Raw genomic sequence first — 18,482 nt, 5'->3', positions numbered from 1 at the left:
TGGTAGCAAATGATAAAACAGTTTATGTACATTTCTTTAGTGGTATTGATAATCTTTTTTGATGATGATGATGATGATGATGATGATGTCTGATGGAATGATTTCCAGCTTTACAATCCCAAAATACTGTGTGTGTTTTTTTTTTATTTGTATCAGAACACGAGTGTTTTTTCATTTAATCAAAAAAAAAATCTAAAGAACTTCAAGTCACTCAGAAAACTGGGATATGGTTAGAGAAAGAGGAAGAGGGAAAAGGAGGAGAAAAGGGATAAAGAGGGATATGGAGGGAGGGAGAGAGATGGGGGAAGAGAAACGGGAGAGAAAGAAAGAGGGATGGGGGTGGGAAATTAACCTACTTGTAGATATTTTTGAAATATCAGTTGTAGTCCTTGTTTGAATAAATATGAAAAGTAATGTTAAAAATGGCACTAATAATGACTATTTTCTTTTAGATTTTTTTTCTCCTGCAATACAGACTATAACTCTATCCTGTAACTTGAAGTGAAGTAGGTGCAGAGATTGATAAATATTAATTTGAGGATAACTATTTAAAATCTCTGCTTTTGTTTTCATTCATATGGTCACTGATCCTGTGAAATCCCAGGGCAACAAAGTCACTTTTAACACAAGCCAATTCTTTACATAAAGCGATTCTATCTGCATTGAACTTAATAGTTGCCAAAAGTGTCTGTTGGTGCCTACTGCTCAAAGCAGACCAAGACAGGTGGCAGACTTAGTGACCGGGAACATAGAAAGTATATAGTCAGTCAGGCCAAAAACATGGAGTGCATCTGCCACCCATAAGCAGTTGGGGAAAATACTGAGCACAGTTTTGGAAACTAGGAAGGCTACAAGAAGATATGAAGCAGGCAACCAATTTCCTCCTCAGAAATCAAAACCATCAACAGAAATTCTTTTGGTTTTAGACAATTAAATCTTATATTCAATTTGAAAAGTATCAAAAAAGTTTGTCTCCTTTTTATTAAGCATTTGTAACAGCCACTTTTTTGGAAAAAATAAACATAGCTATTTTCCTATTATCTATTTGAACATAGGTTCTATTAATATTTAAAAACTTATACCTAGACAATTATATTCAAACAATTTCTTTCAAAGAAAAAAAGTGACATATCAATCAGTCAAACTATATATGTAACATTACAGTATTATCACAGTCTAGCTGGACCAAATAATAATGAATACCCCTGTTGGAAGTGGATTCAGGGCCATCTGGTGAGAGGTAGAAGAAAAATGGAAATACAAAGCTTATACTGACAGCAAAACATAATTGCCTTTTAAAATTTCATTTGCACTTTACTTCTGCTATAACCAAAAGTCACAACTTCCTAAGATGTGTAGAAACTGACACTTCTAATACCTTGTCTACAAAATTTAATGGCATACTTCAAATTCATAAAGTACTAAATGCTAAAAATTAAATTATTTGGCTTGAAGTTTATTTTTAAATAATTCTGTATCTATAAGTCAGAATCTTAGATTAGAGATATGTCAAGTAATGCCATATATTTATTCTTGAAATTTATCTGTACTACTACAAATTACCCTTGCCCTAACCTAGATCTCTCTTCCCCATATGCCTCTCCACTATCATTCTCTACATTTATAAATCCCATCACCAGAATCCACACTATACTTTACAAATAAAAGTATCTGAGAAAATGCCATATATTTGCTTTATTTTCTGAGCAGTAAAGTAATGAAATCTTAAATTGTTTTTTGCTTTCTTTACCAAAAAAGAGTAGTCTTCAGAATAACAATGAGAAAAATGGTTACCTGGAATTTGAAATCCAAAATAAATTAGATTATAAGAACTTATCTAATTATCTTCAATGAACTCAAGTCAGAAGGCTTATATAAATTGCCAATTAAGGTACAAAATGAGGAACATAATAAAAATTCCTGAACTGTTATTAGTGATTACTTAAAAAATTCATGGAGAATGTCCCACTACAATATAGAAAACCAAATATACCAATTTTTTAAATAAAAAAAGATGGAGTTTACAAAATAAATGTTATTAATATTTTGAGTCTAATTCTTTGAAAGTTGCTGAAACACATTAATAGCATGGTTTATAAAAATTTAGAAAGGAAAAAGTAATCACTAAAGCATTATCATGATTTCAACAGTAACGCATCATGATAAACTAATCTAATTTCCTTAAAAAACAACAACAACAACAAGGTGGTATATCAGGCTGATACCATAGACATACTATACATATCTGAAGATTGTATTTTTCAAAGTTTCGTATGCTGTATTTATGGACAATATGAATAAAATGTGGATTAAATAAGCGTACACTTTTAAAAAAACAATTGAGACTTGTTTATATGAGAACTAAAGAGTAGTCATTAACATCTGATCAGTGTCATAATGGAAAAAGGTTTCCAGTAGAGTATCCTTGAGATCTATCTTTGGTCATTTGCTTTCCAATATCTTCATCTATGACTTGGATAAGGACACAGATGTCATGCTTCTCAAATTTACAGATGATATAAAAGCTAAAAGGTATATCAGAGTGTCAGAGTAAAGAATACCAAAAAATCATGACAGTCTTGAAAATCTTATTTTAAGAATGGTTTATATCACTTAAAAAAACTACTAAAATGAAAGTTTTTCCTAAAGTATATGATTATCAAAATGGAAAAGAGAATTGACTGAGATTATCTAATTCTTGAATTCAAAATTGAACATAGTATAAACGCACATGCCTGATGGGTATTAAACCAAATAATATCCTATAGTCAGTTCCACTGACTTTGGAAATATGCATTTCCTTCTTTGACCAATACTTTGACTAAATAACTGCCCACCCCTACAAAACTAGGACTTAGTGTATATTTTATAAATGTTTAAAGACAGGCAAAGGAACTGATGACACTAGACCTAAATGGCTTCTATGGTTCCTTGCGGATCTAAATACTGAATTACAATTTTTAACCTTAGCTATAAACCCATTAAATTCTAGTGACTAAATTTTGGACTATTTTATTTCATTTTCAAATTTAGCGTGTAAGTGGCCAAGTTGGTTTTCAAATGTTTCCCCCCCTACAAATTATAAGAAAGAAAAAAAATGCAATAGAAATTCAGTCTTGTGAATTAAAAATACAATAAACGTCTCTTCCTTATAGCTGGTCTGACAACTAGAGGCATAAGTTGAAATAAAATGTATTTCTTAACACCATATGTGAAATAGTTATTCTATTTTGTAGCAAGTTAAAGGACGGCAAGTAGGAAGAAATATCCAGTAGCTAGGTCTTATATAAAAAGAGAGACAGAGACAAATTTAAAAAGAAAACAACAACAACTAAATAGTTTGCCCAGTGGAAAGAGCACTGACCTCAGAATCAAGAACACCTTGAGTGTGACTGAGAAAACCACTCAACCTCTGTTTGTCTCAGTTTCCTCATCTATAAAATTGGGGATAAAAATAATAATAATAAATAATGATAACAACAGCTCTAAGAGCTGTTGTTAAATTCAAATAAAAATGCACATATTTTGCAAATAAAGTGCAATATAAGGGTGAGCTACTATGATTATTATATGAATGTGCCCCAGTTGAGAATTATACCCTATAGGAATGAGGAAGCTTATTAAATTTTCTGAGTCTCAGTTTCCTTCCATATAAAATAGAGGCATTAATATTTGCACTACAGCACAAGATTGCTGAGAACAGTTTAACTATAAAGTATAAATCTTGTATATTGTTATTTTTATGTATTTTCACTTTAAAAATAATTTTAACACTGAACACACACATACACACATATACACACACAAAATATATAAATTAAATTGTTCATCTTATCTCTCCTAAATGTTTATATTCATGGCTAAATTAGTTTAGTTTTTAATGTAGGTTCTAGCTTTTAATAATAGTTATATTAATGCCAAGTCTTAAATCTGAATAGTAATAAAATAGTAGCAATGAAGTGTTTGTTCATTCTTTTACTCTATCTTTTTCTGACTTCCTGGAAGTTTCTCTTTTCCATCTATTTTTTTTTTTTCAATAACATTACTAAATTTGTTCATTTGGCTAAGTGCAATGACAAGGTTTCCTGAAGAACAAGTTGTATTCAAGGAGCAAATTTTTACTTTATTTAGAATTTTGTTTATTATCAATTATTGGGAATTCTCTTCTTAGTAGGAAAACAATACCTAGCTGAATCAGAGATCAAGAGTAACTATTCTCCAGTTAGACACAACATTGTGTGTTTGTACTACCAAGTGCAAGATTTCTGTCAAAAATAAAAAAAAATGTGAACTTTTCTCTAGAGTAGAAGATAGGTCTCCCCCCGTATCCATATATGTATCTCTTTATACACACAAACACCTATATCTTTCATATCTATTTAGATCAATATTTCCAGTTTTGAGTATGTGAAATAAGAAAGTAACAAAAAGCTAAGTAATAAAAAGAAAAGAGATGACTCACAAAATCTTACCTTACACCCATATGCTTCATACCAAGAACCCTAATCTTTCTTCTCAAACTGTTCTTAGCTCCTTAAAATAAAAGTGAAATCTTAAACATTTTAAAAGTTAAGCTTTAAAAAATCACAACAAATCAGAAAAAGAACTATCTAGGGAGATATACTGAGTCAAAGGAAATATATACAAAATATTCCTTGTCTCACCTTATTCTTCCATCTCCAATATGATTTCTTATGTGTTCACTGATGAATACCTGGTTTACTTAGCACAAAATTATGTTAATTAAGCTCATATATACAGTTTCCCAGAAATCTTAGTGCAACCCTATAGTTTTAAAACTACACTAAGACTTTTAGGACGCCTTATCTACTCTAAAAGAAAAGGGAAATAATATATTCCAACAATAATCCCTTAAGGCAATTATCAGAAGACAAACTAAAACACTGTAGCATAATTTTCTTTGCTTTATTATTAGAAGTTAACAAACACTATATAGACACTTGAATAAAGCCTATGCTGGGTCATACTCATAGACATGTATCCAATTACCAACTCTTGAGCTATTTTGAAACAGCACAGTAAGCAAAAGCCAATACAGTTTTTCATATTACTCACATTGAACCTATTATCCTCTAGAAGCAGGTTTAGATGACTCTGTAGTCTACCAAATACTCTTGGTGTAGATTTATATTTTTCTGCTAATTTGAAAACTGGCTTTATTTAGCCAGCTCCAAGAGTAAATAATGAACACCATGAAATGCTAACGGAGGCAGATAATTTTTAACAAAGTTTCCTAACCATATTATGTGTATCTCCCTCAAATATACTTTTTTCCAAAATATGTATTTTTTCCTTCTCAAAAACATACTTACACACACTCTCATAAGAGCCAGTACCCTTAATTCTCTTATTTACTAAAAATGTAGATGGACTCTATTCTTTTCCAGGAATGAAAGAAGAAAAGCAGAAGAGCAAAATGGAGTTGATCAGTTCTTTCTTTTTTTTTTTTTCTAAAGATGCAATTTTTAGAAATAAATTAAAACCCTAAATATCTTGCTGTTGTGTGTCTGTTCAGTCATTTTGGTCATGTTCAACTCTTCATGATTCCATTTGGGGTTTTCCTGGCAGAGATCATTTCCTTCTCCAGCTCATTCAACTGATGAAGAAGTACGGTGAACAGGGCTAAATGACTTACCCAGGGTCAGACAACTAGGAACTAAGTATCTGAGGCTGGATTTGAACTCAGATTCTCCTAAATTCCAGGGCCAGTGTTCTATTGACTGTATTGTTATTAATAAAATATTTAAATTTTCATAGCACAAGAATTTTTCTAGAATATTTGTAGAGATAACAGTAGACTCATTTTTATAGAAATTGAAGTCATTCTTTAAGAAAAAAAATTTAATCTTTTTTCTTTTTAAAAATCTATTTTTGAAAAAAAAAATGCAATGAAAACAATTTCCTAACCCCTTTTCCTATGCAAAAATGGCTAATTTGTTATTTTAAAATATTGAAACCATTTTTGATATCTGATTGGCTTAGGAAATTAAAGGCTCAGGCCATCAACATTACTGCTTAGTTTCTTTAGTACAATATTCATGAGGACTAAAGGCAACCTTGTTCACATAAATCCATTTGAAGTGTCCTTAATGCATATCATCCTTGTTAAATATCCTTCTGATATGTACAAGGAAATTCCTGTGAACATAAACCACTAGTAAACTACTCTGTCAAGCTCAGTTCAGAACACTTTTTAACTAGTTATAGGAGCTCAGTGAAAGGGAAAATCAAGGATAACGCTGAGATTATACTGTTGCATGACTGGAAGGATGGCAGTGCCCTTGATAATATTCTTTAGTGCTTCATTCAATTGACTAATATCCCTCACTGGATATCTTCAGAAATGAGTAAGTTGTTTAGAAAATAGAACAAGTTGGAAGGAGCTTTGGGAAAACAAGTATATTTATGCACTGTTGATTGAGCTGTAAATTGATTTTTGAACTACATCTCTTAAGTTATGAAACTACGTCTCTTAAGTTATTAAAGTGTGGGGTTAGGTTATTCATCCTTCTTGACACAAGTAGAAGGTCTCTACTCCAGTCCCCCAAAAAATTAAAGAAAGAAGAGAGAAATTCATGTATACAAAAAATATTTTTGGCAGCTCTTTTCTTATTAGTCAAAAGATGGAAAAGACATACCTACATAATGGGGGATGGTTAAATAAATTATGGTATAGAAATATAATGGAATATTATTGTGCCACAAGAAATGATGAAATGGACAGCTTCAGAGGAAATTAAGAAGAACAATATGAATTGATGCAGAGTAAAGTAAGCAGAACTACTAAAACAGTCTTTACAATGTCAGCATTATAGAGAAAAACAATTTTGGAATACCTTAAAATTATGATTAATGCAATGATAAATAATAAATCTATCATGCTGAAGAAGAATCACACTACTTACCTCCTGCCAGTGACATGATACATGAATTTAAAATGCAGAATGAGATATACATTTCTGGAAAAGGCCAATGGGAAAATGTGTTTTGCTGGATTATGCAGATTTCTTGAGGGCTATTCAATTAAAGGGATAGTGGAAGGGAAAGATAATAAATTCAAAAAAAAAAAAAAAAGAAAAGAAAAAAAAAAAAAAGAAAAAAGAAAGAAAACCAAAACTGACTGCAAAAAAGAGAATTAAAAAACTAAAGAAGGTGCTTTAAAAATTCTATGGAAGAGAAACATTTATAAATACTATCAAATTTATCATCTTTTATTTAACTTCTTTTGATAAGATTTCCTTAACTCATATCTTAAATGGAAAAAAAATTCTTATAATGATAAAATGTCATTCAGTCAGTTAAGGGTTCCTACTTTCCCCTTATTATTATTATTATTATTATTTTGCATCTAGTTATGAAAGAGGGAAAGGGCCATTTCTTGGCAGTTTATGTACAACTAGTCTAGATATATAAATGATCTTGAGATGTCAATGTTTTTTAATAAATTCCTCAGGACTCAATTACCTTTTACCTTACTGCCTCTACTCTAAACTCTTTTCCCCCATCTGAGACCTTAATCTATGCAGAAATTTTTCTTCTTAATTGCCCATTATCCCACTGTATCAAATTGTCCTTTTATCAAAAATGGACAACTCGTGGGTCAAAGTTAAAAAAAGGCAGAAGCTGACAAAGAAAAGGAGGGAAAGAATGAAAGATGTTAACAAAAAAGTCCCACCCCCTCATGATAAAAGAATCACAAAATTTATCAGTGAGAAGGGACCTCTGAAGTCATGTAGTCCCCAACTTCTTAAAAAGTGGTTAACAACCCTATATGAGGTCTCAAACCTGAATTCACAATCCTATATTGGAACTGAAAACTGAATGTGGTGGGGTTGTGGAATAATGATTTATTATTAATAAATGTTTGATTTGTAAACCCATTTTATAAACTGACATACCTGGGATCACATAAAAAATTTTGCAGGAAAAAAGGGATCACAAGTGGAAAAGATTTAAGAAGCCCAGATCTAGTCAATCCATACTTAGTCACCTTTGTAATTTTTCCAAGAAATAATTCTCTGATTCTCCAAACCCGAACTTGCCTGTACTTACAGCAAGCCACTTAATTTCTCGGGGCCTCAATTCTTTTATATGGTAACTAAAGAGGTTACACTTCATGTCCTTTAAGATTTCTTGCAGCCCTAAATCTCTGACTCTATAACCCTCCTCTTACATGGTTACAGTGACAGAAACTCCAGTACCTCTAGAAGCAGCTCAGACCATTTTTTTTGATAAATCTATATGAATATTTTCTTTACACTGAGCCTAAATCTGCTTCACTCCAAATCCTAGAGTTTACCAAGCCACAAGAGATTCATATTAATGAAATGATAGAAGCTAAGACTTTCAGCTTGACTTAAAAAAAAGCTACAAAATATTTGAAACAGGAAATTGTAAACCAATATAAGACTATAAAAAAAAGCTACAAAATATACTTGAAACAAGGTTAAGTGACTTGCCCAAAGTCACACAGCCAATAAGCATCTAAGATCTGATTTGAACTCAGGAAGATGAATCTTCCTGACACTAGGCCCAGAGCTATATCCATTATACCACCTACCCTCCCTCCATACACACACACACACACACACACACACACACACACACACACACACATCCATATTATGGGACAGGCGGGAAAGGAGAATGGTCTTCTTCTTCAATAAGATCTTAATATCTAAACAATTGGTAAAGACCTCACTGCAAAGATCAAATCTTCTCATACACTGACTAAAATACACTCCCTCTCTTTCTCTTTCTCTCTCTGCTAAATACTATAATCCTATACTCAAATAGGCTAATATAATAAAAATAGATATTGGCTGTTCATCTTCTCCTCAAAAAAACACCTCCAAGATGAAGATGAACAAGCCCTAAAATGATAACATTTTCTAACACAGAACACTGTGCTAAGTACCAGGAGATATATAGACAAGTTATCTTTGCTCTTGTTAAATTTATAGTTAATAGAGAAAAGTGAATAAGGGACCAAAAACTTGTCTTATCTAAACTTTAGATGTGTTCTACTAAGTAGCACAGTTCTCTACTCAACAAATATTTAAATAATGATCCTTAAGGAGAGATATAAACAAGTAGCTATAATACAAAGTAATATATAGTGCAATATATAGATGCAAAATGATGTGTTGTGTTTGGGTCAAAGGGGAACCTTGAAAGATATTTTAGGGGTACAGGGAAAGCGTCATGGAAGAGGTAGTATCTGAATGGTCTTTAAAAAGAATAAGTTTTAAAAGCCTACTTGCATAATTTGGTAATGCCTGGATTTCTTGAGGGCACAAATATTTCTCAGGCAAATATGTTGCTAAGGTACCCATCAGAAATAAAAGTCTGACAGAAACAAACAAACAAACAAAATACAGGCTGCTACATAATGTGTCTGTGTTATTTATATCTTTATTGGTGAAAATAGAAAACGCAAAATTTCTTCTTAACTAGCAACATTGTACTGGGTAATATTGCCCATTGAGGGGGTAATTTTAAATGAAACTCTACTCTCTGGCATAAGCCATTTAATTCTTGGACTTTGGGCTGAAACTGTGTTCTGGTGGTACAGTAATAATATATATGTTGATGATAACAGGAGGCAGATTAACAGGAGGCAAACAGAAAGCTCTACAAAGTCTTGAAATATTTCAATACTAAAAATAGTATGAAGAACCAAGACTAAGAAGCAAAAGTCAAAGACAGACCATGAAAGAGAACAATAATTAAAGCTTGTTGTAATAAGAGATGTTGGGAAACCCATAAGAAAAAGAAACAACCACAAATGAGCAACAGCTCCTCAGTAAATAAAGTGCTATCAACTAGCTATCAAAGTATGTGGTAAAATTTGAGTCATCCACTATAACAAATAAAAAAATAATAATCAAAGGGACATTGAAAAGTAGAGGTAATAAAGGACTATTTCTTTAGTAGAATTTTGTTTCTTTATATATCATGCTTGGCATGTATTAGGTACTTAAATGTTTATTGACCAACTGACTGAGTGAATGACTCTTCAAATTTTGTAACTTTAAGAAGTTTAGAAATGAAAATCCACATTGTCCATCAGGGTCCACTAGATATGTCCAGGTTTGCAATCTAACAATAGCCAACATCACGTATCTTTAAATCTGTCTATTGATAATTATTTTAATTATATGTCTAGAGTTTAATACATTATTGTGTCAAACAAATAGAGAATTGCTTTTACATCCCATTATCTTATTGCCTGAACATTCAAAAGATTTGCTATCAAGTCTAAACATTTGCTCCACACCAACTACCCCCCAACAGCAATGCTGCTTCCTTTTCTACCTGTCAATCTAAATCCTATCACCTTTCTTAGTCTCTCCCTGGAGTAAAAGATTCCTCCACAATTTCAGCCTTGATTTAACTTCATTGGTGAAAACCGTTCATCTGTCCTTCTCTTTTAGTACTCAATCACACATTCCTTCCTTTCACTTTCTCCTTAACTCTCTTCCGTCTGACTTGAAACCTCACCATCAATGGACATTACTCTCTTAACTGTCACATTTAATGACCTTTTCTCAATCTTCATCCTTCTTGACATCTCTGTAGCCATGGACACTTCTCAACTTCCTCTCTTTGATAATTTCTTCTTTTTAGGTTTTTGTGACATTGCTCTCCTATCTATCCAGTCACCTCTCAGTTTCCTTTTCTGACTCTTCAGCCAGTGTCTACTAACCAACAACAGTAATAGGAAAATTTAGAAGGAAGATTGAAGGGAAATGATAATGAGTTCAGTTTTGGATACATTGAGTTTAAGTTGACTGTAGGACATCCATTTTCAGGTGTCAAATAGGAAATTAGAGATATATATCTGGAGGTCAGCAGAAAGTGGTTAAGTCTGGATCAGTAGATTTGAGAATCATCATCATACAGATAAAAATTGAATCTTTTGGAGCTGGTAAGAAGAGAACAAAGTCTATGACAGAGCACAGTGACATACTCATGGTTAGTAGACACTGGCTGACAAGTCAGAAAGACTCATCTTTCTGAATTCAAGTCTTGCCTTACTTAACTGTGTCACCCTGGGCATTAATCCAGTTTCCTCATCCCTAACTACTCCATTGTCTTTGCCAAGGAAATCCCAAATGGTGTCACATAGAGTCAGAACTGAAAAAAAGTCAGATAGGACTGAAATAACTGAATACCATTACGTGCCAGGCACTATGCTAAGCTTTAAGGATACAAAAAGAGTCAAGTACAGTTCTTACCCTCAAGCATCTCAGAATCTTGATACAGATTTATGTAGATTCCTAAAAGTGTTAAAAGTTGGAAGAGACTTTAGAGGTCATATAGTCCAATCCCCTTATCTTGTATATAATAAAATAGAGGATGAGGGAGATTTAAAAAAAAAAAAAAAAAAAAAAAAAAAAAAAAATTTCCCATAATCCTGTGGTTAAGTAAGTGATAGATTTTATTTACTTACTATACCACCATATAGTTCAAATTTTTTGTGACTTTTAATTCAGAATCAGTGCATGATTATACCTGCAATAGATCAAAATAGGACATTCCATAGGCATAATAGAAATCCAGTATCTCAAAGTGGAGAGAGGACTTTCAAAGTCAACAGTGAACAGAAAATATTTCCACTAGATCATCATCAGAGAACCCATCACTTTACAGTGCAAATCATGTAAAGGATATTAGGTACTCCATGAGGTGTGTATGATTTAACCCTTTCCCAATTAAAACAGTAATTTATTTTTCCTAGGATTAGCTTTTAAGAGCAATAGCAAAAATAATAAAATTCAGTGTAAAAATTTCACCTTTACATTTTTAAAATGTTTTGACCAATCCAGTGAGGGGGAAAAGACCATTAGGGAATTTGGGGATTAAAAAAAATCGCTGGTTTCTTTGGAGAGAGTGATTTAAATTGATAAAGTTGGAAGACAGATTGAAAAGAATTGAATAAGAGGAAAGAAAATTAAGACAATCCCTCTTCCCCACCTCCCCTGGCCAGGAGTTTTCTTGAGAAAGGGAAGGAAGATATAATGGGACTGGATTCTAGGATCTTATGAAGGTCTACACAAGATTAGGAAAGCTTGGGCATGTTTGAATGTAATAGTGAAAGGACTACTAGATAGGTAAAGATTGAAGATCAGAGAAACAACCAATCAACCTCTGTTTTTGGGTATGGTGGGGAGAGGTAGGACTCCAAATTGGTTTGTTTTTATAATGAACAAACGGTTAAAAGATATCTTTGTGATATTTTTTCCTTGGGCTCTGAAATTTCTCCTTCCCTATTAAAAATGTATTTTAAAATTAAACAATTGTCAGTCATCTACCAGGTTCAGGCTTGCAGGGCTGAGCACAGCTTTCTTTGCCCTTTGGAAAATCCAAACTAATTTTATCCTACTTCTAAAACTGTACATTCATTGTCCAACAAATTCAGAAGCTTTGGAGGCACTTCTTCCAATATTTTGAACCCTCCATTTATCCCTCTCCATTTATTACCTCGTCTGGTCTACCTTTACTTCAGTTAGTAAGACAATCTCTTTCTCTCTTTTTTTTCTGAGGCAATTGGGGTTAAATGACTTGCCCAGGGTCACACAGCTAGGAAGTATTAAGTATCTGAAGGCAGATTTGAACTCAGGTCCTCCTGACGTCAGGGCTGGTGCTCTAATCACTGTGCCACCTAGCTGCCCCGACGGTATCTCTTAAGCACTTACTATGTGCTAAATACTGGAGATATGGACAGTACCGCCTCTGCAATCTTCTCCATCAGTATGGCAAAGCAAGAACTTCTAGTGAAAATAAGTTCTTCAATAAAGCTCTCATAAAGCTACAAGAAAAATATTAAAGAAAAAAAAAAGCCACAAGATAATAAGTCTACTCATCTTCTTCCCATCTCAGGAGGATAAAAAGTAGGGCCAAAATAGATAGCTATGTGCACACACATACACATTGAAAATATTACATAGCAACTGAAATACCAAAAGCATGAGAAGTAATTCAAATGGGAAAAAGAAAAAATGAAAGAGTCCAAGGGAAATGGATAATTGACACATTTAAAAAATTTAAGAATTAACACTGATAAACATATCATGAGAGCAAATAAGTCTCTTTTAAAAATGATTTCTGAAAGAAACTGAAAATATGTAGCTATTACTTATAGATCTAGAAAGTAATAGTAATAATTGATATTTTATACAGCTTTGAAGTCTTCAGAACTTTTTTATACACACATATGTATATAAGTATGTGTGATTGTATATATTATTTCAACCTTTCAATGACCCAATGAAAGATATAGTTCAAATATTACTATTTTCATTGTCAAGAAGAAAGAACTGAGATTCAAAAGGGTCAAAGAACTATCTTCCATAGTTAACGTGTAAAAGTGGAATGTAAATCTAGGTTTCACTCAACTCCATGTCAAGCGTTCTCTCCCACCATTCTTTACACCACCATTGACTTTCCAAATGAAGATATAGTAACCTTAGGATCAGGGCCATCCCTGAAAATTAAGAAAAACCAAAGAAGCTAAACACTGTGTACTCTACCCAGGGAAGGAGGAAGACCCATCAGTCCCTAAATGCCCAGAATCCATTCAGGTTGCTTGTTTGTTCACCACAAGGCTTAAATAAGGTGAGAATCACCTATCCTGCTCCTTGAATCCCAAGGTCCTCCATGCCCTACCGTCTACTCTTCCTCTACAGAGGCCTTATGATTAAATGCCAAATGAATCTGTTCACTTAGATGTTCTGATGTTTGTTAAAAGTACAGGTACATAATTTTGAATGGGAAGAAGTTTCCATTTATTTACAAAACTTGAGATCTAGACCTATTCTTTAATTGAAAACATTATTTGTTTAGTAACTTTCATAAAATACAATGCATGAAAAAACCCTTAGTTTCAAGACAATATTACTAAAGAAGATTATTTTTCTCAATCCTTGGGAACCAAGTATATAGTTTATTCCAACATTCTGATATTTACAATTTAAGCAGATTAAACACAAACATTGAATAGCATAATCACCCTTTAAAAAGCAAAGACGAGTATTCTATACTGCAACTTCTACAACAAAGGATACCTAAGTCAAATATAATCTAGCAAAATTAAAAAAAAATAATCAACAAACATCTTTTAAATACTTATTAAATTTGAGACTTGGGGTAGAGGAAGGAATGGAGAGGAAATAGGGGATATGGAGAATTATGGAGAGGTGTGAATTAAAGAGGAGAAAAGAACAAAAATAAGAAGGATTACATTTAGAGAAAAATAACTAATGAATTAAAATCTCAGGCTGGTGGCAATATAGTTACTTAACCCCTAAGCCTCTTAATTTCCTCAATATATGAGTATTATTATACTTTATCATAAATATCATAAGAGTTATTGTATAAGTATATACTTAATCTTAACTTACTGAGCAAAGAGTTCGCAAACATAAACCAAGGAAGCTGCAACTGAAATCAATCAGTTAATTAACACTTAAACGCCTATTACGTGCCTTGCATTGTATAAAAGCACTGAAAGGCAAAGACCTTTACCCACTTAGGGACAAGAAATTCAGTTACATGAGACAAAACAGAAGGTGTACCTTCTTACTGACCGAAGATGTACTTAATTTTTACTTAATTTATTTCAGTAACTACAGATTGAGAAGTAACTTACTTGATGGACAGGCACTTTCTGGGGGGTGTTCTGGGGTGACTGGTGAAGCTGTGCCCAAGGCTGGTGATGTGGATGTGGTGGTGGTGAAGACTGGTGATGCATCCCTGGATGGGGTTGCATTGGAGGACAGGTTGGCAACTGTTGAAAAGATGGGGGCTGACCAGGGTGCTGTTGGCCAGGTATCAAACGATCTTGTATTGCTTGTGGATCTGCAAGGCCAACACCAGGACAACCATTTGGTCTCATGTGCCCACTAATTTCCCGTGGTGTTGAGGACATGCCCATAAATGGACGAGACTGTTGCATGTTTCTGGGGCCCATATTCCTCTGTCCAATTCCCATGGTACCAGGGGGCTGGTGTGATGGCTGAGGGTGGGGAATATTTGGATAATTGCCAACTTCCATGGGTATTCCAGCACTACCGGGTCTAACTTGTGGAGGAGGGGTACCTGCTGGATTACTCATTGCTTTCATGGGTGACATGGGAGGTGGAGAGGCATAAGTTCCCTGAGGCTGTGAAGGATGCATAGTTTGTGTGTTCATTTGGTTAAGTGAGCCACTGGGGTGAATGGGCTGCTGGTGCATTAGTCCTTGACCACTGTTTGATGGAAATCCTACAGCATTTGGGTATCTTGGTACAGACGGATTCATTGGAGTGTTATTTGTAAGGCCTAAATTTTGATTCATCCCTGTATTGTTAACTAATCCCTGATTTAGGTTACTGTAAGGATATCGAGAATACTGCCCTGAGTTGTTTATAGTAGGAGAGGGTACTGTCTGGCTCCGAGAACTAAAATTAAGGGTTTGTGGCCTAACAGCCCCTTGTTGAGGAGGATTAGGGGAGAATCTGGGACTGTGAGCAACTGATTCTCCATGGAGAGCAGTGGGGGGATGGTGATGAAACTGTTGGACTGAGTGACGTAAAGAAGGTGCCATGCTGGGATTCTGTTGGGGCACATGAGACAAGTGGCCAGGTCCTGAGGTGGCAATAAAAGGATTTCCCTGATTAAGGCCTTCTTGACCTTGAGAAAACTGATTCATCCTCTGTTGTGGTTGACCATGCTGCTGCATTGAAAAATCACCACGAGCCATATAGTTTCCCATCTGTTGCATGTGTGGAGGATGGCCCTGTCCAGGGGGTCCAGATGGATTCTGCGGTGGCTGGGGTGGTTGCTGCTGTTGCTGGTAAGGGGCTCTTATCTGGTCTGGCACCTGAACAGCCCGTGGTCCCCACATAGAGCCACTGTCCACAAAAGGCTGTCCATGCCTTTCATTCTGCATGCCAGGATAAACTCCCATCTGACCACCACTACTGCCACCATGAGGAACCTGAGGAACTGGAGGGTTGTGATACTGTGAATGAGGAGAGGCTATACCATTCCCAGGGGCATTACTCATCATTCTGTTAGGCTGATCCATCAGATGCATCTTTTGCTGTTCATACTGATTATAGTGATCAAAGTGGGTCAACTTTGCTTGATTTTGATTAGTAGGAGGATGATGAAGAGAGGACTGCAAAGAGGCAAAACCTTGGTCTATAGGCATTTGCTGACCCATAGGATTGACTGGATTTTCAGGATAACCACATTCTCCAAGGCCTTCCAGCCCTTCACTGAAAATATTTCCATCCTCTCCAAAAAGACTCATCATTCCTGGATCTGCCATCTTCTTCCAACACACAGCTCCTCAGAGCTACACTTGGAGAGAGCTTGTCTGTGTTTCACGACTTCACTGAGGTGTTTGTCACCAAAGCCTTTAATCCTTAACTAATCTTCTTCATGTCATTCCATATTTCCTTAATTCTCTTGAACCATGCAGTGTCAAGCAAAGTCTGATTATAAGTCCTGGAAAAAAAAAAAAAAAAAAGAGAAGAGAGAGACAAAATAGACACAGAATTAGAAATAAATGCTGAAAACTGTCAAGACTTTACACATTTGAATTTGATTTATATCAAACAACATTAATTTATCCCACTGACTGAACTGTAGTTTATAAATCTGGTTCACTTTAAGAGAAATTCATTAGTTTCCATCAGAAGCAAAACACTAACTTTAACCTTAAATTAATCCATTCACTACACTTCCTAGTGTTCCATTCTTGGATGGAACAGAACAAAAGAACATACAACATGCAGCAGCAGCAGCAGCAGCTGCCACAGCAGGCAGGCAGATGTATGAATCTAGCCAAGCAGCCCATCTGCTGAACTAAAACCCTGAAAATGCTCTAGTTACCAACAGCATGTCCTTAACCTTATTCCCCTGAGCAGTGTAATCAGATGAACAAGCATCATCATCTAGGGCTGTGATAAGCTAAAGTTAGTTAAATTCATGAAAACATCCTTCAAACACCAGAAGGAATCATTATATCCAAAATTAGAGCACTACAATCAACCTAAAAATGTATAGGTAATATAGTGTTTCACAGGCATCCCCTTGTCACACTCTGAAACAGAAATGAAAAATAAACTCACTACATAGTAAAATACATTCATAATTGTATTATGGTTAACAATATGAATGTACAAGCTTCAGAATAAGACTTAAAGAGATAATTTTCATTTGTCAAAAAGACAAATTTCTAAATACCATACTCAAATTAATAAATATGGCTCGATGCCCACAAAACAGATCTGTGCCAAAATTCTGTATGTTGATGACAAAGGAAGTTCAATCACTGCATGCATTATTTACCCAAAGACATAGTGGTTACTAGTGATGTAACAGGATCACACTGATGACTAGATATCCTCTACCCTCCCAAAAAAAAACCCTTAACAAGAACAACAAAAAACAACAACAACAACCCTAGCTATAGACTTTATACAAAATTATTCTCATTAATAACAACATAAAACTTTCATAGTAAAGTCAGACAAAATAATTTCCATGGAACAAAATCTAAACTATTTCATATAGTCAGTACCACCTTGTTTGTAGCACATAGCATGCGATCTTCAATAGTTAATATTTTATTCAAATAGTTTCAAAGAAATATTTGGCTTCCAAACATACTTTCTGTATGGTGCCAATAACTTCTTATCATGTTTTAAATAGCTCTTTAAAATTCACAAAGTTCTTTTCTTAAAATAAGTATTAAGACTTTTACCCCCATTTTACAGATAAGAGAAGTTGAGTGATTTCACCTAGTTACATGGTTACTGTCAAAATCAAAAATTAATCAAATATTCTAATACTAACAATAACATTCTTTTCACTATACCATGGTTCCTCAAGTAAGAAGATCTGTAAAATGGCTTAAAGTTAGCATTTTTCCTTGAGTTTCCTTTCATTAATAGGTCTTAATTAACTTTTGAAAAATGACTGAAATCTTACCATCTTTCAAATTTATACTTTTTCTCCTTTATAAGCACATAAAAAATGTGTACGATACCGATTCTTTCAAAAAACAATTAATTCCCAAGGAATTTAAAGGTCATTTACGAGACTAGTCTAAATTATGTATGGTAATTATCATATGGTTAAATGACCAGTGGTCCACAACAACCAACTCTTTTGGGAATATATTAGACCAAAACTAGTGATCTTATTTTGCCCTATTCTAACATTTCTAACAAGATTGTTTATTCTATACAAGATGTAAATAGCATCCCAATTCAATACCAAAACTACAGACTTATAATCTAAAAGGGTCCTGAGGTCTATCTATAGTTTTCAGATGAATGCTGTCAACTAAATCCAGTTTTCTCCCCACTAAGCTACTGATTACTATACCCTTCCTCATCTAGGTTTTTTGTTGTTGTTTTTTTTCCCCACATAAACAAGTCAAAAAGGTGAAAATAAAATGACCA

General features: G+C 34.0%; 1 protein-coding gene across 11 annotated transcripts in view; it reads right to left on the bottom strand.

The window, feature by feature from the left end:
• The window catches only part of CHD7 (chromodomain helicase DNA binding protein 7), a 224,135-nt gene that overhangs the window by 130,725 nt on the left and 74,928 nt on the right, over positions 1–18,482 (bottom strand). For all 11 annotated transcript variants that reach the window (XM_074278743.1, XM_074278751.1, XM_074278753.1 and 8 more), the window contains one exon: positions 14,675–16,518. In XM_074278743.1, coding sequence (XP_074134844.1) covers positions 14,675–16,339 — 1,665 coding nt within the window. In that variant the 5' untranslated portion in view covers positions 16,340–16,518. The remainder of the gene's footprint in view (positions 1–14,674; positions 16,519–18,482) is intronic.

The sequence above is a fragment of the Sminthopsis crassicaudata genome, chromosome 1 (genome assembly GCF_048593235.1).
Source record: "Sminthopsis crassicaudata isolate SCR6 chromosome 1, ASM4859323v1, whole genome shotgun sequence".
NCBI classification, from domain to species: domain Eukaryota; kingdom Metazoa; phylum Chordata; class Mammalia; order Dasyuromorphia; family Dasyuridae; genus Sminthopsis; species Sminthopsis crassicaudata.
The sequence above is the reverse complement of the archived record's forward strand: the minus strand, read 5'-3'. Positions and strand labels throughout refer to the sequence as shown.